The sequence below is a fragment of the Lactuca serriola genome, chromosome 8 (genome assembly GCF_051521515.1).
Source record: "Lactuca serriola cultivar US96UC23 chromosome 8, Lser_US96UC23_V15, whole genome shotgun sequence".
NCBI lineage: Eukaryota > Viridiplantae > Streptophyta > Magnoliopsida > Asterales > Asteraceae > Lactuca > Lactuca serriola.
Window position 1 is genome coordinate 21323827 of NC_136415.1, and position 27212 is coordinate 21351038.

At 33.3% G+C, this 27212-nt stretch overlaps 1 protein-coding gene across 1 annotated transcript; it reads right to left on the reverse strand.

The window, feature by feature from the left end:
- Nucleotides 1-22445: 22445 nt before the first annotated feature.
- LOC145068698 (tRNA dimethylallyltransferase 2-like) lies at nt 22446-26782 on the reverse strand. The gene is made up of 12 exons (XM_079015699.1): nt 25542-26782; nt 25405-25459; nt 25216-25279; nt 24704-24751; nt 24519-24554; nt 24363-24437; nt 24141-24230; nt 23848-23920; nt 23529-23614; nt 23122-23234; nt 22943-23042; nt 22446-22875 (listed from the first exon to the last, which is right to left on the reverse strand). The coding sequence occupies exons 1-7, from the start codon at nt 25728-25730 to the stop codon at nt 24191-24193; spliced, it is 507 nt and encodes a 168-aa protein (XP_078871825.1). The 5' UTR covers nt 25731-26782; the 3' UTR covers nt 22446-22875; nt 22943-23042; nt 23122-23234; nt 23529-23614; nt 23848-23920; nt 24141-24190.
- Between the last annotated feature and the right edge of the window lie 430 nt (nt 26783-27212).

Sequence of the window (27212 nt, forward strand, 5' to 3'; positions counted from 1 at the left end):
TAATTCTTGATTCCTAACTTATGATGTTACTCACAAAAACCATAAATCATCAAATCTCCATAATCATCTTCAACTTCTCAGAACGATTCAATCAACAAATAAAATCGATAAAAGAAAATGTGCAAATCGAAAATCAAATATCGATATTATGATGATAACCAAATTAGAGATCAGTGAAGCGTCGTTCAACAGATGAAGAGAATCGATCGATACACAGTAGATAATCGAGAAGAAAGAACAAAGTCAGAGAATCTGATCGATTAAAGAGAAACACAATCTTGATCGAGCAACAAAACCAGATACGAAATCTAACATGAACCAAGAACAACTTGCAATCAGAAGAAAATCAAATGAAAATTAGAATCGTAGACTAACAAAGAGATGGATATAATATTTAACAAAATTTGGAATCAAATTTGTAAAATGAACAGTATAATGAATCGAAAATATTGGGCTAAACAAATGAACAATAATGACTCGTGATTTTGGGCTAAAACATATGGATATATGGATAATAATTAAATCAAAAGACTTAGGGGGTGTGTGGGAAAACTTTTTAAGGCTAAAAGTCCTTTTTGAAAAATGACTTTTTGTTTAGTGACTTTTTCCTAAAGAAAATCTTTGAAAAGTGTTTGTATTTGCTTTTGGAATAAAAGTTAACTTTTCAGGTTAAAAGTCTCCAAAGTCACAAAAAGATAGGATTTGTGACTTTTGAAACACTCTATTTTCCTTCAATACAAAAAGTCATTTTTAAAAGATCTTTTTCAATAGTCAAACATCTTTGGATGTTTTTCAACTTTTTGGAAAAGTTAAAAGCCAAAAAATGTTTTAAAAGCAATGCCAAACACCCTCTTTGAGCTCAAAACAAATCAGATCCATAGAAAAATATGAATAAAATGAGAATTGGATCGAAATTATACCACGATGAACAATATCAAACACCATAAATCTCCAGGAACAGTAGCTTGTAGGGATGAGCAAAAGGACCGAACCGGCCGGAACCGGACCGGACCCGGGAACCGGTTTCGGCCAAAATCAAAAACCGAACCGGCCCGGCGGTTTTACCGGTTCCCGGTTCCTACCGGTTCTTGTCGTGTCTTCAAATGTTGGAACCGCTCCTTGAAAAATAGCATTATACGGTTCCGGTTTCTGTCGGTTCTACCGGTTTCGGTTATATCGGTTCCGGTTCCTACCGGTTCCCGGTTCCAAAAATCCACAAAAATAACGTCCATGTCCCGGCCCGACCGGTTCCGGTGTCGGTTCCGGTTCCGGTACCGGTTCCGGCCGGTTCCCCGGTTCATATGCTCATCCCTAGTAGTAGCTTGAACTTGAAGCTTGATTCCATAACACCAAAATACATCTATCTTCAATAACTTGTATAGAAATTCATCAAATCGAGAACCAATACTTCAAAAATCTCTTCGACCTTTAAAGACCCGCTCTGATACCACTTGTTAGGGAAATAATAAAGATGATTTAATGATGCGGAATGTAAGAACGAACACACTCATGAAGATGAATTTGGTGAACAATATATTTTATTCAACTATGAAAAGGAAACTACACAAAAAGGAAATATTGCAATTTACCTAATCTAAGATAAGAAATCATATCTCATTCAAGGATTACATTTTGCCACCCACTAAAAAGAATATAACATGACTATTTATAGGGAACAAATAAGTCTAGGAAAATAATCCACATGTCATAAAAGGAGGCCCCTTGTCATGTGACATCCCCATTTTTCACGGCCAGAAAAGACCGATTTGTTTATGCTTTACTTGAAAATCAGAGTCTACTTTTAAAGAAAAATATTGCAGAATTTGTTCCCAAAAACATGATAAAAAATTTATCAAGCATTTATGAAGAAATGTATTTTCATTACATTACAAAACTCGGGATGTCATTGTCAAAACAGATCAAAAGCATAAACAAAACATCATAGGCCACAAAACAACATAGGCCTCAAAAACATCTTTCTATTTATTTCTATTGACCTAAAATCCATAATCTCTCATCAGATCATTGCATCTAGGCTCTTGTGTTACTACCTATAATACAAAAACTGAGTGGGTCAAGCTTGGGAGTCTGGTGAGCACATAGGATTTTCAACCCACAATAAATAAGTTTATTAATTTCATCAAACCAAGCAAACCCGATTACTCGTTCCTGTTATCCTCACTTTATGTCCCTAAAGCATCTAATATAAGGGACCTAGCCTAAGGATTTTCATCGGGGCAACAACACTACTTAGGGGATACCTCAACAATTTATGTCAAATAAGGCAACCATCAGGGGGATGGAGTACTTCTAGCGAACACTGAGTTCAAATAAACACCTACAGGTTGCGAGCCTGCTAACGTTCCACTGGACTGTCTAAAAAAGTCCATGGTTGTCATCTATACTCCGTTAGATGACTGGATCATCTTTAATATCGAGGCCTCTCATTTTTTTATTTCATTACACGTTAACTATTTTATCTACCCATGTTCTACCAAACATATTTGTAGGTATAAAATATATATAGTCTAGATCAGAAAAATAAAGTTTAAATCTTTCATCCAGCATAGATCTCAAACTATAAAATACATATACAGTTTTGATCTGAAGAGAAGAGGTTTAGATCTGAAAAGAAGTTTAGATCTAAAAAGAAGAAGTTTAGATCTAAAAAGAAGAAAGTTTAGCTCTAAAAAGAAGAAGTTTGGATCTTTCATCCCGTGTAGATCTATAAAACACATATACAGTTCAAATCTATAAAAAAAAAGTTTAAATCTTTCATCTACCACAAATTTCAAGTAAACAGATAATATGCACGCATAGCACGTAATTTATATAAAATACTTCATATCTATGTGTAAGATGATAGAGACTATGCACTCACTTGATAAGGTGGTGATTCCAACTTGGAGAACGCTTCACTTTGACAAAACTGGGAGGTTTGCTTGAAAATCAGGCTCTACAGGGGCAGAGTTTTTGAACTGGAAAACTCTTTTTCTCGGAGCCGTATGGCGCACCGGGGCTTTCTTCTAGTTATAGGGAGGTTTCCTAGGATTTGGGGGTGTTTGGTAAGGTTTAGACAGTGAGTAGAGAGAAGAAGAATGGGTTTAAGGTGTGAAAAATGAAGGAACTCTCAGGTGGTATTTATAGGATGAAAAAGTGATGAACTCGTCGAGTTTCTGGCCCAACTCATCAAGTTTCTGGCCCCCAACTCGTCGAGTTGCTGGTCTAACTCGTCGAGTTGGTGCCACGTTTCATCATTTGGTGGGGAGAAAGCAATGACTCAGAGTGAGCCACGTCACCCACTTTGCTGCAACACCCTTCCGACTTCTAAACCCCGTAACTTTCTCATACGAGCTCCGTTTTTGACGTTATTTATATCCACGCGTAGGTATTGACAAGATCTACAGCTCTCCTTTTAACACCATCAGCTAATTCCCGGCTGATTTTAAATTTAATAGTATGAGAAGATTACACTGTTTACTGACCGTGTAAAATTCATAACTTCATCATACGGACCCCGTTCTCGGCTGTCTTTTTATCGTTGATATCCTATTAATGAGAACTTCAATTCTTATTTAGGTTCTATTGGCTAAAAATCGCTCGATCTAAAATTTGAACTCCGGGCTACACACTGTTATGCCAAATCTTAGAAAATTCATAACTTTCTCATACGAAGTCAGATTTGGACGTTATTTTTATGCACGCTCTCGGTTTAACATATACTAAGACTTTATTTCAGATCTCTATGGCTAAAAAACACTTTATCATAAACTCACTTTTTACGTTACACAGTGTCGTGCCGATTCTGTCGCGAAACTTCGACATGTCATAACTTCTTCGTTATAACTCGTATTTCGGCGTTCTTTATATCTCTGGAATCCTTGTCACGACCACTACAACTTTATTTATAGATATCGGGTTTATCTAAAATTTTATTTTTGACGCTTATTTTCATTCTTAATTTATTATATTATTATAAACAAGTATAAAACACATAAATTCATATAATTCACATAATACTCAAATAATTCCTTTATTACTTCAAAATATGTTACAATTTGTTGACTCTAACTGTTAGATCATCGCATCAATGCTTAGCCTCGAAACACGGGTGTTACATGTCATCTGTAACGCCCACATCTTCGGGCTAGTCAATTTAGAGATAATAAGCGTTAAAAATGACTTTTTATAGAAGATTATTTAGAATAAATAATCTTAACCATAGTATAGTATACATCACAAGGATTCCGTACAGATAAAGAAAGTTGAAATCCGACTTAAAACGAAAAAGTTATGACCCGTTGAAGTTTTTGCGACAAAATCAGCACAACTCTGCTTAATGGAAAAAGTGAATTTTTGATGAAATACTTTTTAGCCTTAGCGATCTAAACGAAATTCGTAGTATACATTAATCCGACAGCGTGCATATAAAGAACGTCCAAATTTGACTTCCTTTGAGGAAGTTATGATTTTTCTAAGATTTTGCATAGCAATATACAGCCCGGAAATCGAATTTTAGATCGATCGATTTTTATCTGACCCAACCTAATCGAGAATCGAAGATCTTGTTAATTGAGCTCAACGATATAAAGACAGTCGAAAACGGACGTCGGATGACAAAGTTATGAATTTTTAATGGACTTTAACTGTCTAAGTCTGTTAAAATATAACTTTAAAAATAAAGTCAAAATTTGCTGACGGATTCTAAACGAAAGTTGTAGATCCCATCGATACCTATGCGTGGATATAAATAACGTAAAAAAACGGAGTTTGTATGTGAAAGTTACGGATTTCAGAGGATAATTAGTTTTTGGAGTAACCAGCGAGTGACACGTGGCGCGATCTGAGCCACAACTTCTTCCCCACGCCTTGCCACCAGATGCAAATCACTTATTTTCTTCACACCTTTCCCACCCATTCTCTCCTAAACACCCCCAAACCCTCTAAGCATTTCCCTAGCACCTCATAAATGCTAGTAGTGAGTCCCGGAGCGCCAGAAGGCCCCGAGAAGAAGAGCTTTCAACTCAGAAGTTCTGCCCGCGCAGTGCCCAGTTTCTCGCTAAACCCCCACGTAAGTGAGTTATTCTTACCATACTTTAAGTATAACTTATATTTAAGTTCATTATCGTTATTATGAACCTATAAACAAGATTTATCAGTGATTACAAGTCCTTATACTGATTGATCTATTTACATGGATGATGTATAGGCTATGATTTAGTGAGGTGTTTAAAGTGAGACTTCCAAACAATATACTTCGTATACCAAATAGACCCTATCTCCGATATTATCCTACCTGTTTGTTCCTTACTTGATAGATCTTGAAGTAGACTTTGATTTAATGATTAATCTAGACTAATAACTACTCACAATAAATATTAGACTAAAACGTAGTGATAATAATACTAGGTTTGGTCAAAGGAAAAGACAGTTGCAAGAAGCGAAGCGCTGTCCAAGTTTCGAGTTGTCATTTTATCAAGTAAGTGCATAGTCCATCCGTGAACATGATTTTAATACAAGTATTAATTAAAGTATTAAATACATGTTTATGTGTGAAATATTTGATATTGCGTGAAATACGTGTTAAGAGCATATCTGATAATATATAATGATTTAGGATACAGAATAAACCTAAATTAATTAAGATGAATATCGGGTAGTATATTCTTATGAGTACGAGTAAGATATACACGGATGGTAGAACTTTAAAATTTTTCATTGATCCGAGAGCATGGATTAGACATAGTTATTCGTCCATAGTCTGAGAGTATGGAGTGGGCATAGTCATTTGTCTCAGAGAGCATTGATTAGACATACTTGATTCGGGAGTATGGATTAGGTAAAATTGTTAATTTTAGATCCGGGAGTATCGATCGTGTTATTGTGGGGATCGACGGGGTGGGTTAAAATTGCTTATATGAGGTGAAATTATAATTGTGAGTTCTTATATATATATATATATATATATATATATATATATATATATATATATATATATATATATATATATATATATATGATATAACATTGTGGGATTGAAATCCTTATGTACTCACTAGGTTTCCCAACCTGACCTACTCAGTTTATTGTATCACAGATGGCTATATGAAATATACATTTTGCTGAAAGATTCAAAGAGTATTAGGCCACTAGTTTAATTACTGTAAGACTTGTAATATTTCGTTATGTTTATGTTTCTTTATTGACGATGACATCCCAATGTTTTAACATAAATAAAATGTATTTATTCGGAAAATGCTTTGATAATATCATTATCATGTTTTCTGGGAACAAATTCCGCAATATTATCCTTCAAAAATGATACTTTGATTTTTAAATAAGCATAAACAAATCGGTCCTTTTTGGTTGTAAAATTGGGATGTCACATTATCATAAATGAAATACTTTTAACTTTACACATTGTTTTAAGTTGGATAAAAAATATATGATGTTGGGTATTACTTACAAGTTATGAATGATTCTTACTAGATGAATTATATGACTCGACATATTTTGGGCCAATCAAACCATATGAAATTATAGATATGTTAGGGTGAATATATATGGGTCATATCACTTTTTCCTATATGGTTTCTTATCACACTTAAGAAATGGTGCAACACATTTTTTTAATAATTTAATTAAATAAAATTTCATTTAAAAAAAACATAAAATTTCATTACTTGAAAATAAAAGAAAAAAAAAACATTACATTACACTGCATTATTTAAAATTAAAAATAATAAATAAAATAAAATAACATGACATTAAAAAAATATTAAAATTAAAAAAATAAAATTAAATAACTTAAACCTACAACCTTAGAAAAAGAAAAAAGCAAACATGAAATGATTAAAAACTTAAAAATTAAAATACTAAAAATTTTAAACCTACTTAACATGATAAAAGTTATGATTTTTTGTTTATAATATAAAACGACGATTGCAAACAATAATAACTAATTTTGTCATACTTTTAGAAGGTAATCACAAAAATATTTAAATTGTTAAATCGGCTATTTTTAAATGTACCTTAGAATTATTATGTGTTTTGTAAAATTCCTCTCTAACAAATTTTGCAAAACTGACATCAACATTTTTTGAGATTTCATATATAAGATACTAGGTGTGAGACTCATGTATTATATAGTTTATTTAAAAAAAAAATTAAATATGAAATTTTAAAAATTTAAAAAGTTTGAATTTATAAGAAAAATGAGAAAAAAATTTGAATTATTAAAATTAATGAAGTTTTAATGTATTAAATACATTACATACATAAACCCTTTCTAATAAATACCTTAAATATATATTACTTTACATATTAAATGTAAAATTTTAATTTAATAACATGAAAATACAATAAAATGACAAGTAGAAAATAGAAATTTTAAATATTCTATAAATTGTCATGTGTCCAAATAAATGAGAGAAAAACATATGACAAAAATTTTTTTATTTATTAGATAGGATTATATTTTTTTGCTGATGACAAACACAACATATATGAATATTTGAGTTCAAAAAAAAAGTTTGAATTAATTTGACCATTCAAACGGTCACAAATGAACAAGCCAGTCAAAAATCGCGACCAATATTAGAAAAGATATGGTGAAACTGTACGGCTGTACCCAATATTATATACAGGGCGATATTCCTCTGCCTAAGTTGCAAATGGTGCTGCCAAACCGCATCCACAGCCTTACTATATATAATTCAAGTCATTAAAATCATACATAAAATATATAAATAATATGTGAAAAGCTTTCTTTTATATCATTTGTTATGACATAAATTGTTGCGTATATTATATATTTATATTTGCTTAACTCGAAAAAATAATATAAAAATTTATATATAAATAGAAAAACGAATAAATTTAAAATGATAAATAAAAAATAATATGATAATATAAACTTTAATTGTATAAAGTTATATTTTAATTATACCGCATATAAACATATTAGTGTTTTGTTTAATATATATATGTTGAATGTATGTTAAATATTTAAAAAAATAATAATAATTATTATCATCTAAAAACTGTTAACCGCGAAATAAAACCATCTTTATCAGGACGATCGACCCAATGCATGAAAGATAACCTCATATTTGTAACGGAGGATTAGTCGGTGCACGAAAGCTAGCCCGAAACCCTCCTTTAGAAAGTTTCTTTTCCAAAAAGAAAAGAAATTCAACTTTGCCTTTACGAACCAATTATGAATCCCTTTTTTTAGAAATTATTTTTTCATTTTCCTTAGCATTACGACACTACCTAAATCAATAAGATAATAGGATAAATTATACTAATCGTCCCCCGTGGATATGTCAGAAAGCGTTTTAGTCCCTATTTTTAAAAATTAGCTCAGACCATCCATTATTTTGTTTTTTCTTGCTTGCATAGTTCCTCCGCACATAAAAATACTATTTTGTCCCCATTTATATATTTTTTGATTTATTTTCTGTTTACTTGTTATTTATTAATTATTTATTGATTTTTTATTATAAAAAATAAATATTGCATATAAAACAGAAATGGGCCAGTACATTTGATCACTCGTCTCGCCCTCCCCTTCTTTCTTCGGTACGTCTCATATCCACCGTCACCACTCACAGCGACCAACTTCAATGCTCCAACAGCTCCTTCGGAAACTCTTAGACATCTCTGGTTTCATACAGAGGTGGTCGACTCTAAGACACCGGTCAACTTCAATCTCTATTTTACTCTTGTCTTCTATTTCCCATATTTTGATCCCATACTTGCATCTCGCCGACTTCAGATTATAAAATGGAACCATTTGAGTTACAGGTTTCAAATTTGGAAACCGGAGATGAAAGGTGCAATTTGGGGTGGTCTGAAATGATGGTAGAAGTAGGATCAAATGAAGGAAGAGAAGAGCATATCGGGTGAAGTGAGGTAAGGGTGGAGGTAAGGGGTGGTGGGAGTGTAAAATATCAAGTGTTTTGCGACGACCACATGCCAACCTTAGTGATGTCGCACCAGAAATCACAACTCCATCGAAACCGCCTTCATCTCCTCCAGAAACCACCTTAATTTCTCTACAAATATGGCAATCTGGTCAACCGCTTACTCCGTGTCTCTCCTCTCTCAGGTCATCTAGATCACTATCGGACTACCTACTTTCACCCTTATATTCTTCTTTCAGAACACCTTTGACAACCAGCCACCATGATTTGTGAAAAAAAAAATCGAACAACACCGACCATGATTTCTACATATGGCAGAAGTTAGGTTTTCAAGATTTGCTAACAATTTTTTGACTGATAAGGGAGGAGTTTTAAGTTTCAAGATTTGCTAACAATTCTAGCTTCCAAAAAAATATGCTCAAAAAGTCTTTCATTTCTTCTTAACATATTTTTGATCCAGAAGACCTACAATTTCGCACTGACAAAATCAAATTAGTTTACAATTAAAATAAAATAGTTCACCTTTTGAAAAATCACATTTATAACAATGGTAATCGAAAACAGTGAAAATGAAAGTGAATTAAAGAATATGACAATAAAATATTTTAAAATAATACCGGAACCAAAGAAAAAAAACAACAACTACCCACCGTATATATTTGATATTTCATTTAAGCATTCTAGCAAACACTTGGTAGGCAAAAGATGCAAGGCTTTATTCGGACACTTCCACATCACTAAAGTCGCACAACAATTCATCAATGTTGCAGCTTTTGGTTTGGAATACATTCAAGTAAGCCTAATGGATCAAAAACATGTTACAGCAAAAAGAAGAAAAAAGAAATAGAAGAGGCAGCAGTCGAACTAAAATGTTCTACTTCTCGAATAGCTAGAAAAATAAAAAGTTTAGCTGGAAAAAATCAATAACAACATTATCAAGGGTTATTACCTGCATTTATCTATTGATGATGTTTTCGACTTCCAGTAATCAAATGACTTGCTATTCTCCTCAAACTGGATGCATATGTGCCGCCATTCTTCTCGAATTGAAAATCTAAATATGAAGCTAAAAATTGAAACGAATTTTGAAATCATTCAATTAGACATAAACATGTGCATAAATTGGGGGATATTCATGGAAACTGTAATCAGAAAAGGGGAGATATTCATGGGATAAAATGGAGTCTTTTAAAGGGCATAAATTTGAGTTTGATAGTTTCCGTTTTCAAAAAATTTCCAGAAATAATTCCTGAATATAAGGGATTGCACTATTATTATGGAATTCAAATTAAATACATAATTTTAGGAAGGGTTTAAATTTTGATTTTGATTTATGGAGGGGAAGTAACGTGGGTGGACATCATCGTCTGATTTTATGGCCTGATTTTTCAGATTTATAGGATATGATGGTCAAATACAACAATTAGCAATTGGGTGGGAAAACCAGTGAGTAAAATGCTAGAAGTTTGACACGTGGCAAGGTAGTAGTGTATAATCACAACACATGACAGTTTTTAGGAGTGTTTTATTAAGTATCGAGATTACCGTTTGAAATGTTATGTTGATAAACCTGGATTTATCCAATTGGATAAAATGGTAGTTGTGCACTTCTAAGTTCTAACATGGTTTTATATGACCCATTCCATATGTTTCTTATTTTATCTCATATTTTTATGATCCAAAGATTTGAATAGATAGCTCTCGTTTACTTAATAAATTTAAGACCCACAAAGTTTATAGGAAAGATTTATTGGGTGTCGCTTTCAGTCCTCTATTTAATTTTGCATAATATATGCGATCGAACATTTTTTATAAATGCCACGAAAGATTTTATTTGCTCATCTCTAGGACGTTACTTTTGCAAGTTTCCTTACAATGAATCCGTTCATTGCCTACATGGACTCTCAATACAGCCCAATCAAAGGCCCAATATATTGATGTATGTTTAATGGTCATAAACTGATCCTAGAAAAATATCAATTGATGATCAATCTTGTCGTAAACAACTACAATATGATGATAAAAAGTATAACTGATGATGAAAAATTATAGATTTGGGATAAAGTAGAAGTGAATTATTGTTAAAAAATGAATCCTATGAAACTATGAAAAGATAAAAATAAAACTAATACTGTAGAGTATTTCTATTCAATGCTTGTATTTAATTTTTTCTAATAATATGTCCATAAATTCTTATTTTCTTAAGTAAAAGCTCGTGATAAACTACAGAATGCACTTAAAGTGATTTTATATGTGCAATGATTAATGATAAATGCTTAAGTATACAGAGTAATGGTATATTATACTAAAAGTTCTTTTAGTTCACATTTAGAATTGTATAATGATGTGTTTATTTGTAAATGAAGGTCATGTGTTGACTATGTTATGTCGAATATCAGTTAAAATAATTATCAGGGAGATATAACATTATTTATATATGAATTCTCAATAAAATTTGTTTTAGTAATATGTTAAAATTTCGCCATGCATAAATTTTAAACTTAGAACAATTTATATTGAACTTTAATGTTTGGATATTTGATTTTGTGTATTCGTTAGAATGAATTATTATTTTGGATTTCATATTAGTTTTGGTTAGTGAAATTAGAAGTGAAACAACTCCATCAATAAAACATATGGTAAACGAATACAATCTCCTAAAAACTAGCTCTCAAACCAATCTATATTTTTTTTTATCAAAAGCAAAATATACTTAATAGTCAATCTCAACTAATTCTATACACATTTTCAACACTCTCTCTTTGTCCTCTATGCAAACAAATCGAGAAAAAAAATACCACATAGATCTTTGACAACAACATATCTATCGAAACCCATACCATAAACTTTAGAGAAATGACTTTTAAAAGTCATATCTCCAAGTCAAACACATTCCCAAAAATTCATGGGGTCACCACTCACCATTACCAACTTTTTTCATATATAAAATTTACAAATCATAACCATTGGACCGAAGTTGATGAGAAGATCTACCAGTATTGGTCCAAGGCCTTTTAGCGAAACCTCAATGAAGGTGAAAACCATGATGAAATATACGTAATAATACAAACTTAACATTCTTATTTGTGCATGGTTTATAAGGTAATTTTTCTTGGATTATATTTGTATATTATGTTGTTGTTTGGGTGTATTGTGTTATTTTCATATAGAAGTGGGTTGCGGCTCGCTTTTGTGCATATTTATCTAGGTTTACACGTGCATCTTATTGATCCATTGACCCAAATACTTAATGGATTGAGGTGCTTCATTTTGTTCATTAGGGATTACATTGTAGAAAATTAGGACTTCACGTTCATGTTTCTTTGTTCATATTTTGAGTGAAAGAGTGATTGTAGTGATATTTTATTATGTATTTGTTGATGTATAATCAAGATTGTAGAACTCGCTATTTAGTATCTGTTCTGTCGACTGCCGAGTAACGAGTACTCGGGAACTTGGATTTAATAATTCATGTAGAAATTTTTTTAGGAAAAAATTATATATGTCAAAATCATAAGTTGATTGAAATATATAACAAAATTAGATATATGTGAACACACAAAAACTAAAAAAACACACAATGGGTTCACTGAAAATTTAAGATATATATCCTCCCTAATAAATAAAGAACTTTTGCCACATGTCACACTCTCATTGATTTGGCCACATGTCATTTTGTGGTTATTTTCAATTAATTTTTTCCACATGGCATTTTGTGGTTTTTTTTTTCATTTTATTAGTTTCTACATTAATATTTAAATGTAATTATTAAAATAAATATAATAATAAATGCATATCAATTTTATTAATTGACTTCCTTTTAATTTTAAATTTTCTAAATTAAAGTTTCATTAGTTTCCTTTATTTATTTATCTAAATTGTTTGTTTAATTAAAAAAAACAAACAATTTAATTTTAATAGTTCAATATATTTTTTTCTTATAAATTCAAATATCTCAAATGGTTCAAATTTTATATTTTTTTCTTTAAAATGAACTCATGTAATACATGGGTCTTACACCTAGTGTAGTAATAATCACATGCGTGTATGTTAAATCATAAATCATTAAGTATATTATACATATTAATCATCGAGTTGACTGACTTTTACAACACTGCTCGCTTCAGTAAAAAGCCGATTAGGAAGTACTCGGATTCTGTAACTCGCATCGGTAAGGGGCCGAGTAATCGGCAAACTCGGCGAGTTTTACTACACTATGTATAATGTTTCGGTTCATAAAAAATATTGACTGATTTATAACATCCATTCAGAGAGCATTAGGCTTTATCAAGAATCTACATCTGCATTTGTAAAGCGGATCTCGAATAAAAAATTAAATAATTAAAAAAAGAACTCTTAGATTGTGAATATGCTTTGATCTTTGCTTACTAAAATCTTCTTCCAATTAATCCACACAATATTAGTTCATTATAACCTTCTTCCCCCAAAAGATATACTTCTTAAAGACCATGCACAATTAGTAATCGCATATGGTGTTGTAAAAAGTGACCTAATCTTTTATACATTGAAATACTATGGTTTATAAAACATTTGATGTCAATGGGTTCAATTTATAAAATTTGGTCCCAAAATTTTCTCATTTCATTTACAAATACATTTGTAAAAATAATCTTTTATGTATTACAACTGATATAAATAAACCATAATAAAGCAACAAAGTTACTTACGACATGGTAGCCATGACTAGGTTCTATCCACTGGCTCTCTGCTATCTGTCTTAACAAAACTCTCCAGGATGTATCTCAAAACCTAAAATACATGGAATTTCAAACAAAATATATAAGACAAAAATTATCGTGTGAGCTACATGGGTTTAAACACAAAATCATGATCAAAATCTTTTGATAAAACTATAATTTGACATGTATTTATAAATAGAATGCAAACATGTTATGCATGTACTCACTCAATGCAATTTTTCTCGGGCCTACTCGAGCCTCAGGTATCTGTCAAGTCTATGTCTATAAGGACCACCCCGAATTGGTCTAGTCATATAAGTGACAACATTGGTCACATAAGGTGACAACACTGGTCTCATAAAGTGACAATAATATACGCCCCTAATTAGGTTAGTCACCACAGTGACAAAATTGTCCCCATATGGACCCCTGGGTCTAGTCGGTACTATCTCAAGCCTATGCAATTCGCTCATATGATGCATGATCATAACTGTTCTTTTACTGACTCAATCACACACAAATGATTAATGTTATGGTCATGCACTTTTAATAATAACATTCTTGTTAGGGCTAGAATCTTGGAACTACTTTGAGATCCTCAAGTCAAAGGATCCTCAAAGGCTCAAAATCCTCGAACCTTAGGATCCAGAATATACCCCAGGATCATGACTAATATTTTTACTTATTTATTTATAACGGTTATATATTCTTTTGTCTTTCTCACATGTGCAGAAATAACCAGTCAAAGTCACCCTCTCAACATATAGTCGTCACGACCATGCAAAAAACTTGGGGGACCAAGTCAAGCAGCTACTATATGTTGATCTCGAAGGATCCTAGAATTTTCAGAGTTTTAGTTATTAGGCTTTGACTATATAAATCACTTGTATTCATCACACTACACAATTTTTGGCATAATACTAGTACTTGTACTTGTACTCATTACATTTTTCTCTGTAATCATTCATTTCAATCAATAAAATCATCAAGGAACGTGATTATTATCACCTCCCAAGGTTTTATGCCGAAGATCCTAACAAGGATCAAGGGCTTTCCTTGTAAACCACTTGTGGAATCTTGTTCTAATTTCATTAATCACTTCACTAACAACACCACAACATCTCATACACTTTGGTTGATATCCACTAAATAGATTTTTGACCAAAACAATCTGGCACCCACCGTGGGGTCGTGGTGTTCAAAATCCCTTAAAAATCATGTCTACTCAATCGAATCTTTCCTCCTCCTCGGTTCATCCAATTTCCTGTAAAAACCTTCCACCACCTCCGGCTGGAGCTCCCAAGAAAGTCTTTGAAACTCCAAAGAAGAACACCTCTCCGGTCACTACGGGACTCCAGGATCCTCCTATGCTAATTTTCAACAGCGAGATCTTTGCTATGATGAAGAGGCTGGAGCGACAAGTCGCCCAACAGTAGGAGGACAACAAGACAATTCTCAAGGACGTGGAGAGAATGAGGACGGAAATCTACAAGCCTCACGAGGCAGTGCCCTCGGTCTTGCAACCCAAGATCCTAAACTTTGACAATCTAGGATCCTCATCGATTCGTCATAAGATTCAGGATCCTAACGAAACCTTTGTTACTCCCAAAAATAGGGATACTGGTAACTTGTCACAATTAGGAAATTCTATATCCCTGTAACTATAACAATGATAGCCATTGTAACCAAAATTTTGAAAACATGCTTGATGTTTATTCAATGACAACATAGCTCCATCAAAAACTCTATACAAACACTTCAATTGGTCAACGGAAGATTGGAAACACTAAGAATCCCAGCATAAGTCCGTTTTGGACTAGGATTTCCTTATTGGGCCTAATGGACCAATAAGTTTCCAATTTGACTATTTTGGGCTTAGAACCCTAAAATGGGCCCTAATTGGACCCACTTTCATGAAACCTAACATTTTGAGCCATAATGGATCTAAAATGAATTGAATTATCCTTAATGGGCCTTGTTGGGCCATAACAAAACAAATTAACCCTAATGGACCATAAAACCCATTCTTTTATGCTAATTGGGCTGTGAACTATCCAAAGGATCCCAATGGGCAGAAAACCGTCTCTATGAACCTCATCGTTTCGAACCAAGGCCAGAAGTGGGCTAAATTAATCCATATCTTCTTTCATTAGGCCCATTTCATCCCAAGATAAAAAAAAAGAACTGAGATTAATGGGAGATTAAGGGGGGGTGACACCTCAAAATTTTATGTAGGATAAAAATGCACCATTCTCACATCCCCATGCATCTATCACCTCACTCTCTCTCTCTCCCTTATCCCCTCTTCTTTTTTACCCTCGGCCAAACACACACACCCTCACCACCTTCAACTTTCATTTTAAACTCTCTCAAACCTTTCAAGAACATCTTCTTACCTCCCTCAAAATCTAGAAAATTAGTGTGGCTTCAAGAAGATCTTTCACTTATATCACCATCATTGGTAAGTTATTGTTATACATAAGTCTCGGTTTCCATTCTTAAGCTAAGAACAACTCCTTATATGACTTCATTTGGTGATCATACTTCCTAGAAAACCTCAAAGTTCGAAAGTTCTTTTCAAGGAAGTGTCTAAAGCCGAAAACCACACCATCTTCTTCCATTCTTCTTCAAAACCGAAACCACACACCCAAGGTGAGTTAATACCCCCTTGTTTTCGGTTTTTACTTGTTTGGGGGGGGGGGGGGAGAATACAAGTGTTATGTGTTGATCTATGTGTGCTTGCATGTTATATGCGATTTCTTTGATTTATGTTGTGAAAAATAGTGTTAATACATGTTATATCACGAGATCTATAGCCAAAGTGTGAAAGATTCATAAACAAAAACATAATAAGACAACATACTTCAAAGATCTAAGAGTCTTTAGGATTAAGAAGTGAAAACAAAGCCAAAAATCTTTATAAGTGTCATTTTTGCAAAAATAACAAAGATTTGGATAAAATATGATATTTTCAGTTTTATAAGGATAAAATAGTATTATTTACATAAAAATATGACTTTTATGAAAATAACACTTCTCAACGGGCCAAAAACATAAATTATAGCTTATTGGGCTTACATTTGGGCCTCGCGAGTTTTTGGGCCCAAAATTGTAAAAATGAAAAGTTTTGGGGTTGAAATTGTAAATTCACTTAAAGTATGAGTCTAAAACACAAAAAAACTATTTCAGGGGCTAAAAATGATCTTTATTGCAAGAGTTGGACTAAAATGCAAAGTTTTTGGAATTTGGATCAAAAATGTAAAACTTACGAAATTTGGGCCAAAAGTGTAAAATTTTTACAAATAAGGACTGGAAATATCAAATAATATATTTTTGGGCTGAACTTGTAATATAAATTATGTTTGGGCTGAAAATGCCAAGAATAGTGATTTAAGGACCAAAAAATGTTATTTTTCATCAAAAGGGACTAAAAATGTCATTTTTATTAAGAAATGGCTAAAAATGTAATTTTATATGAAAATGGGCTGCAATTGTCAAATAAATATTTTGGGGTCAAATATGTTAATATTAAAACAATTGGGCCAAAGATATTAAGTTTATAACATATATATATATATATATATATATATATATATATATATATATATATATATATATATATATATATAGGGCTAGGTTATTTTGTTTTTTACATTTATTGTGTGTTAGAATGCACCAATAGAAATTTAGTAAATTAAATAATTATTTAATTAAATAATTATAGATATTAAATGATTTCCATGATTATATGTATATTAAATGATATCCATAATTATAATTCTATTTTTATGGAAACTAATTAAATCCGTCGTTAATTCCAGCAATAACATTTTTTCAGAATGAATTTGCATCTAGGTTTTTATATATGAGTTCGTACTTTGTTTCAATACTCAATCACTTAAAATACAATCATTCTGCTGCAATACACTCTGATTCTTCTAGATATGAATTTATTCTGAAAGAATATTATTGTTGACATTAATAACGAATTTAATTAGTTTCCATAAAAATGAGTTATAAGTATGGATAGCATTTAATATATACATATAATGAATACAAAATTCCTATTGGTGCATTTTAGCACACAATAGATGTGAAAAACATTTGAACCTACCTATATATATATATGTTTATAACCAAAGTGTCGTTACAATCCAACGTCAAGTGTTTTACTATTGAAAATTAATACTAAGCGTAAAACGAATTCTATATTACAAACATATTGAAGAACGGAGAAATGAAACAATGATTGGGCCTAATGTACTCATTGTGTCCATTGGGCCTTCATGGTCCAATTTCACGATTATTAGGCCCAGTATAATCAAAACATTTTATTGGGCTTCCGGTAACCCAATTACATGCCTACGGGACCCTCTATGGCTTCTACATGCTATTGGGCCTTAGCGACCCATTTGCATTGCTAGTATGGTCCAAATTAATCAAATACTTGATGGGCTAACGTGTCCATAAGCATACTCGACAACCTATAAATGACACACATGATTAGTGGGCCACAGTGTCCTTTTTTGTGTTTGTTAGGCTTTACTCTATACTATGTGAACATCAAACGTGTTGTAATCAATTTCATTCAAATCCATGGGGTAATATTTGGGGACTTAGTGAGAAAATATCGGTCGGCACCAATAAGTGTCGGCCGTAGTCTATAAGTTGTAACTAGCTTCTCCTGAAGGGAGAGCAAGAGTTTGTGTATAGATTTATACGGGAGTAACCCCCCCCCCCCCACGCCTGAGTTATTCGCTACAGTTAGACTTGGCCAGTCTAGGGTGACAAAATCTTAATCAAAACCGACATTTGTAAAAATGCCAAGACAGGTGAAATAGTCATTATCATGCATGGTTATAACATCTCACAAAGAGATCCATTACCATTTTATCATTCATGGGAAATCAACTTCATACATAGTTGCTATTTAATGTGGTTATGCAATAATACAAAATCATACTACTGTTTTGAATAGGAAAATATCGGATTTTCTGGTAAATTTATATCATTTATTTTAACTCATCAAATACAATAAAATGAGCACTTTTGAGAAAGTCATACAATCAGACATGTTTTGAAACCACGTATACATTTACATATATTGGATCATCACATCACGTCGTGAACATATTAAATTTCAGAAAATATCGGATTTTCTAAGTTATACAACGATACAAATCATTTTTATATCAAACATGCCTATGAATTCACCAACATTATATATGTTGACCCGTTTTTCAAATAACTTGTATTCTCAGGTAACAGATAAGCAGAAGATAATTGTCAAGTGTATTAGGATTTCATGTTTTGTGACTTTCAAACGATATACGTTTTAATTATGTAATATTTGTTCAATGTACTTGATATGAGCTATGTAAGTTGTACTATGTAATGTTGGTGATGTATGTGTTTGTTTCATGTATATTCATTGTAATGGTATTCAATTGTTAGTCACGCAAGCCCTCGGACGTTTTCGTTGTTCGGTTCTAGGGTGTGACATAACTGTATCAATAATAATAATTTTACAACTAACTCAATGGATCTTGACACAGGTTTAAGCCTGCTCATGGCTAAGGGGATACAATAACTAAGACGGATGATCTCAAGTGTAACCGGAGTATTTCAACCGGTACTGGAAGTATCCCTCACAAGTCACAGGATCTCCAGATTCATCCCAGCGATAGCTGATACCGAAGTTCCAAAACGCTTCCAGACCCCCAACATGAAGCCCTACGACGGAACTACGGATCATGAGGTACATGTGGTATGGTATAGGGAGAGGATGTAGATTATTCCCATCCCCGCTCACTTGAAACAAGCTTGCCTGTGCAAGGGCTTTGGTTCCACCCTCATAGGATCCACTCTAAAATGGCTCCTTAACATTCCTCCTTATTTGATCATATAATTTTCTCATTCGATTAATTTATTTAATAATCAATTTTCTTGTAGCAGAACATTCGAAAAGATCACCAATGATCTCTATCAAGTAGTTCAGGATCCTAAGGAATCACTTAGGACTTTTGTGAATAGGTTTGGCAGGGAAGCTTTGAGCATCCCCAACATCGACATGAAAACTACAGTCGGAGCCTTTAAAATGGGATTAAAGAAGGATTCTCCTTTCTACGAAGATCTCATAATGACCCCATATAGGAGAATGCATGAAGTTAGGAGCAGGGTGTTAAGATTCATCAGGCTTGAAGAAGAGAATGATATCTAAAAAAGGAGCAACCCACAAATCTCTTATGATCACCCCAAAAGGAAGGCCGACTCATCGGCCCAATTATCCTATAATTCAAAGACTTACTCCAAGCTCGACCATCACAGGGTTAATTCCCTTGAAGATGGTGAGGGGGGAGAAGATTTCCCTAAATTACTCACTATTGTTTTTCTGTGGAAATTTCAGGTGTAATCTTTGTCGTGCATGATCTTGGAGACAAAGTCAGGTGGCAAAGGAAAAGAGAAAAATCCACTGCTTAGAAGGACAAGTCCAAATGGTGTGCATAGCATGAGGACTTTGGTCATGTCACAGAGCTTTGCATAGCAACAACTTCTATATGTTTGTGAATTTTGACTCGATGATTGAACCAAAGAATGTTGATGACACCCTAAAAGAAGCTGACCGGATCAAGGCTATGTACGATGAGCTGAATGAATTTGAACGTCATTGTGTATGGACTCTTGTCCCCAAGCCTCAAGGAAAAACTATCATTGGAACTCGTTGGGTTTTCGGGAACAATATGGATGAGGATGGGATCGTCAAAAGAAAGAAAGCTAGACTTTTGGCTCAGAGTTTCTGTCAGCTGGAAGGGTTAGACTATGATAAAAATTTGCTCCTGTTGCTAGACTTGAAGCAATTTGCCTGTCTCTTGCTTTTGCTTCATTCAAGAAATTCAAATTCCATCAAATGGACGTTAAGACTACCTTCATATAGGGAGATCTTCAAAAAGAAGTGTTTCTAAAGCAACCTTAAGGGTTTGAAAGTGAAGAGTTTCCAAGTCATGTATATCTTCTTGATAAGGATGTCTATGGCTTAAATCAGGCACCTAGAGCATGGTATAACACATTGGCGAGTTATCTTCTTGCAAGGGGATACAAAAGAGGAAATACTGACAACACACTGTTCATTAAGCATTCATGATCTCACATCATTTTTGCTCAGGTGTATGTTGATATCATCTTCGGATCCACTGATGAGAAACTAAGTTTAGAATTCGTTGAGATCCTGACCAAGAAGTTTGAGATGAGCATGATGGATGAACTAACTTTCATTTTAGGTTTGCAGGTTAAACAACTAACTAATGGAATTTTTGTTTTTCAAGCTAAATATATTGCAGACATGTTGAAGAAGTATGGTTTCTCTGATTGCAAGCCGGCAAACACTCTGATGTCCTTATCAGCTTCTATTGGTGTTGATTTGAATGTAACTTTGTCTCGAGGAATGATAGGCTCAATGCTCTATCTTACTGCCAGTTGTCCTGACATTATGTTTTCTACCATATTATGTGCTCATTATCAAGCCAATCCTAAGGAATCTCTTATCCACATTGTAAAAAGATTTTTTCGTTATTTAAAGCATACACGTAATCTTGGGTTATGGTATCCTTGAGATTTTGAGTTCAAGCTGGTCGGATACACTGATTCCGATCATGGTGGATGTGGCATTGATCATAACAGTACCTCATGAGAGGTTCAAATGCTGGGAGATAGATTGGTAAGTTGGTCTAGCTAGAAGCAGACAACAATGGCTTGTTCTACCGCTAAAGCTAAATATGGAGCTGCTGGAAGGTGTTGTGCTCAGATTCTTTGGATTCAAAATCAGTTCTTGGATTATGGTCTAAACTTCTCAAAGACTCCCATTTGTTGTGACAACACCAGTGCCATTCAGATGATGCAAAATCCGTTACATCATTCCAAAACTATGCATATCAATATCCATTATCACTTCTTCAAAGACATCGTTCAAAAGGGAAAAATGGAGTTGTACTACATACCATCCACTGATCAGCTAGCTGACATTTTCACCAAGGCATTGGATGAGAATACTCTAAACAAGTTGATTGCAAATCTTGGCATGCTTTCAATGACTTAATTGCTTTCTAATTCGTTTGCATTAACATTGTTGTTGTTTGCTTTCTAAAACCACAAAAACAAAGTGTTGTTTTTATTTTGTTTAAAGATCTTTACATAGTTTGCTTAATCTTTGCTTTTAATATTTACAAGTATTCTCTTTTCTTTCTTTTATCTATCTTTCAGGTCTATCTAAACTTTGTATACATCTCCTTCCTCCAGAGTTTGCAAGAGTTGGAGTCATCCATAATGTTCTGAATGCTCTTAGTGTTGAGAAAAAGAGTTGCATAATGTCCTCTCATTCTTGATAATGCCCCCTTTCTCCTCCGCTCATTGTTATGGATGCAAGGAGCAACCATCAATGCAGTGAGTCTTGTTTCACTACTAGAAAAAGGCCTTTTACGACGCTCATTGCGCGTCGTAAAACGCTCAGACGACACGCAAATGCGCGTCAAGAAAGACCATGTCATAACGAGAGACGACGCGCATTTATGACACGCAATGCGTATCATTAAAGCCGTTGTCAAGAAAGGCCATGTCATAAATGAAGATGACACACATTTATGCGTATCGTAATTTTTATTTTTATTTTTTTAAAATTATTTATAGATTTACTAATTTTCATAATAGAAAATAAAATAACATATACAAAAAATACAATCATATACAAATAATAAGAAAACAATTCATTTCATACGATAAATGTATTAACATTTAAACTAACATTCAATAATCTCATTATACAAAAAATAGTGTATACAAATAATTTCTCTAACTAATGGAACATGTAAAGGGATTAAGATAAATGAATCAACTTTCAGCAAATCAGGAACCACCATCACATCATCATCAAACATGATCTGTGTGAAAACATAACCATAATTGTCAACCATCATATAAACAACACAAATTATGAGAAACAATGACAAAAAAAAACTTGTACTTACCAAGTGTTGTCTTGTGTATTGATGTTAAACTACTTGATCATACCAAGTGATATAAAAAAACACAAAAATCTTTAAAAAAACACATTTTCCATACAATGAGGGTATACGCATATTGATGCCATTATCAAAGAGTAACATACCATTTCATTTTGAAGATTCCCAGAGATCCCATCTCTCTAATATTGATGCCATCTCTCTAGCACCTTAGTCAAGGGGCATGTTGACTCTCCCCTGAAAATTAAAAAAAAAAAATCAAAATTTTTAATACTCTTCACTCTAAATAATGTTAAATTGTTACCTTGTTTGATCTTTTGGATCGATTGCTTTCATGGGTGTGTCCAACAACATCTGATATAACCTCTTCAGTGTATGAGAAGGTGAAGAAGTTTCCATGTCATCTGACATACCAGATGAAGCTCTTGATAAGTAAACTTTACCGCTCATATCCAAAAAACTTCTCAGGTCCATAAATATTACCTGATATGAATTGACTGCTACTTTGAGGCTGGAAGGTTTAAATCTTATGGTGCAAGTAGCTTAAACAATGCCAAAGCTTCCTCAAATTTTCCGGATGCTGTCAATTGTACAATCTGCATTTTGATACAAGATTTAGGCACTGATAAAATTACATAAATGGCCATTGCTCTTGTAAAATAACTGTAGCATAAGGCTTCTGAATAAGAAGAGGCTCATTACTAATGTGCTCAATAAGGCGAGGCTCTAAATTCCTTAACTTCTCTGGAAGTTCACCATCAGGACCACATAGTGCATCCATGTTGTAATCATAGTTAAAAAAAAAGTTAATATGAACAAAAGTTACAGAACCATGTTTGATTTTGCTTTATTATGTTAACATTTAACAACCAAGTATTGAAATTACTTACCATCTTTTTGTTGAATCATCTAATGCATCCCCTTGCTTGTGAAAAGCTACCCCCGGATCTCTACCAGCTTGCTCAAACGCTTGACTCTAGTGACATGTTGCAGAAACAATGGATAAACATGAATAACCCAAAAAACCCTTAATAAACCATAAAAGTATTTTACTTCGATTATCATAACTATAACTAAAATTCTCTTGTTCTTGCATAAGTTCATTAGGTTGTTGTTTATCTCCTGTTCATAAAAAGGGTTTGTTCAGAAATGTCATGTCTACTTGTTAAAAGAGTGCATAAGAATTTGAAGTAGAAAAATGTTATTTACCATATGTTTCATCTAGGCTGAGTTCATCAGTATCCACAGGTGAATCATCTAAAAGAAATCGACTCACAAGTGCCTGAAAACAGCAAGGAGAACAAGGAATAAAACTACAAGTTACACTAAATTTAGAGATTGAAATTTCTGTAAGCTTTAGATCCTTATGAAGATACTAAGTAATGTTTTAAAACAGTCCTTGGATTTTTTGTACCCAAGGAATCCCTTATGAATTTACTTAGTGCAATGAAACAACGATTTTTACAAGCATAAATCTTTAATAACATAGTTAGAAAGTTTACACATCAAGTTATCCCCTCTTCATCTTCCGATTCAATTGAGGGCACTGGTTCTACAACAGGTGGAATACAATCCACTTTGTAGCGAAGAGCCTGTTTTTACACATCCAACAAAATTAACTACATTATAGTTGATAACAATGATAAGGGTATTCATGTCTTTTGAGCATTCAAGAGAAAAAAAATGTTCCATGAAGTCATTTTCAGAAGAATCAAACAACCAACCTTCTTGAAAAAGGTTGAATACGAATTGTCCCATACAAGTGTGTAGTTGCCAGCCATGACTGTGCAGAAATTACCCTGCAAAAAGACATTTTTACCCTCTGAATTAACTTTTGGTTTAAATGGAAATTATAAAATTTGTAGGAAGATGTTACTTACTTGGTTAGACTCGTATCACCTGTAGGGCAAGATAAGCTATATGAAAACAAACACAGAAAGTATGACTTAATCTAGTAAGTTATATATTATATATAAAGTGTTTCTTTTCTCCCAAAAGTTTTAAACATTATTTATTTAAACCTTACATAATGAGAAAAATAAAAAATTATAAGACATGAACTTACTGTTTTCTGTCCAGTAGAACTTGTGTGCTCCACACAAAACCCAATGTCCTGTAACAAGATAGATATACTTTCTACATTGTCATATCATATCCATAGAAATAGACATTTTTTCCCAATATTTGACCTTTTTCCTTGTGTTTCTTAAAGATTTCTTAGTTTTAAAGAATTTGAGCTATTTGAGAATTTACACAAAAGGTCAATAATCATCTGCTAATCTTAAGAGAAATTGACACTTTTATGCAAAATCCATAGGTCATTCCACAACTTCCAAAAAAGTTTGGGCCTGTTGTGAAAAAAGTGAAAGTACATGGACTGCTGCTTAATTTACAAAAAATCCAAGGACTGTTTTGAAACATCCAAATAAATTCATGATTATCGTGCTTATTTTCCCTTGCAGTATGGAGAAATCCCAAGCAATGTACGAATTTACTTAGTATCTTCATAAGGATCTAAAGCTTTATTCCTTTAAAACAATACTTATGAATTTACTTAGTATGGAGAACAAGGAATACCTAAAATCCTTTGCAGTGAACTCGACCATAGGGCTGATTGTACCCGAGAGATGGTGTGGAACTCCTACATAGACAGAGAATCACAGATGATTAGTGATGATACATTGAGGAAGAAAGAACGAAGACATTGACTTGTGAAATGATATGGATGCATAATCAATTTGTTTTCTTGCGAGAAATCAATCGAACCTTTCTGATCGTTAAGTGGAACTTTATTAGTGAGAACATCCAATCCTTCGTACACCTAATAAAAAAGTTCACGAGACAAGAACAAATTAGGTAATACCAATACATATATGTTCGTACTTGTGTGATTGTGTTCAAACCTGCATGGAATCGGCGTTAATGATTTCGATAGGGAATTGTGAAGTTAGGTCAATGGCGAGACGATATTTTCCAGAACCTGTTGCTCCCATTATCACTACTACTTTTGGCTTGACATTCGAATTTTTTGGGTTTTCTTCTTCTTTCAGGTTCGGAATGCCATTAGGGTCTCTGCAACTGTCACTCTCCATCTCGCGCTTGCCCTCTCCTCCGATGCGGCAGCAGAGTGGTAGGAATTTCAAAGAGGAGATGATCAAAAGAAAAGAAGGAAGACCGAGACAACAGAAAATCAAAATAATTCAAAAGAAAAAGAAAAGAAAGACCAAATGAAATCAAAATCAAAATACAAGAGCACTTGGAGGAGATATCAATGGAGATCGATGTATACTTGGATCAAATGGAGGTAGAACACACATTAGTATGTGGATCGGTTATCACATAAACAACCTTAAAGTTGACCTCAATGCATTTCTCTTTAAAAGAATTTAGACAAAATCGGAATGCGCGTGGGTCGGCGACGGTGGCGGAGAGGAGAGATGAGTGATATTGTAATCCCCAAAAATCGGACCCAAAAATCTCTATATCGGGTTTACAGATATGAAATATCGACATGTGAGTAATGGAGTAGTAGTAGTGGGCATCATCTCCATTGTCGATCGCAGACATTAAGGGAGGGGGATAACGAACCAGAAGGGTGAAGTGGTGCATCGGTGGCTATTGTTTTAGCAATCCGGTGGGGGACTATGGTGGTCCGATAAGAGCGAAGGCAAGAGCGGATGAAACTAGATCAGAAAACCAAAAGGGTGATTAGGGTTTTCTAGAGAGAGAGTGAGAATGCAGAGATAGAGGAGGAGGGTTGCTTCAAAAGGATTATTAGGGTTTTTTGTTTGAGGATTTTAGAAGGAGAAGAAGGAGACGAATCAAGCGAACAAGGATTATTAGGGTTTTTTGTTAGAGGACTTTAGAAGGAGAATAAGGAGATGAAGGAGATGAATCAGGCGGCTGTTTAATTTTTTGGAATTTCATTTCCCACCATAGATTATTAAAACAACGCAGAACGCGCCTTTCTAAAAAATATAAAACGACATATTTACACGACACGCCTTTTATGATAGGTGCCCTCCGTTTTTTTTTGTTGGACACTAATTTTAGGGCGCGCCCAAAATGCATGTCTTTTATCCTTCAAATTTTGGAAAACTGACATTAATTTTTAGGGCACGCACAAATGCGCGTCCTCTATCAGTGTGTATCATTAATTGCGCGTCGTAAAAGGCTATTTTTCTTGTAGTGTTTTCATCTACTGACTCATAATCTGATAAAATCTCGAATGCCCTCGTGTTGATCTTGTCAACACAATGATTTCGTAGATTTGAGTCAGTTAACTCGTTTACAAAGAATATTTTATGCTCCTCTTTTGATCGTGATCAACATGAAGTATGGAATCCACCAACAACGTCTCGATGGTAAATGGCTTCATCATTCTTGGTTTGTAGTGAGCTGTATTGTATATGTGTTTATTCTTAATTGTGTTTTCTTTTGTATCCAGATTTGAAGATCAGATATATCGAAGAAAGGAAATTACTCAATGAGTATTTATTTCAAAAGTTTCTTCTTCTGAAATTTTACTCAAAATATTTTATGCTTTTTTTTCTTCTGAAAAAGGCAAGGTTCTA

Coding starts and splice junctions, on each gene's coding strand:
- LOC145068698 (XM_079015699.1), bottom strand. CDS start 25,730: ATGGAGAGTGACAGTTGCAGAGACCCTAATGGCATTCCGAACCTGAAA. Junction 25,460..25,541: donor TTAACGCCGATTCCATGCAG/GTTTGAACACAA, acceptor CTTTTTTATTAG/GTGTACGAAGGATTGGATGT. Junction 25,280..25,404: donor TCCACTTAACGATCAGAAAG/GTTCGATTGATT, acceptor CTGTCTATGTAG/GAGTTCCACACCATCTCTCG.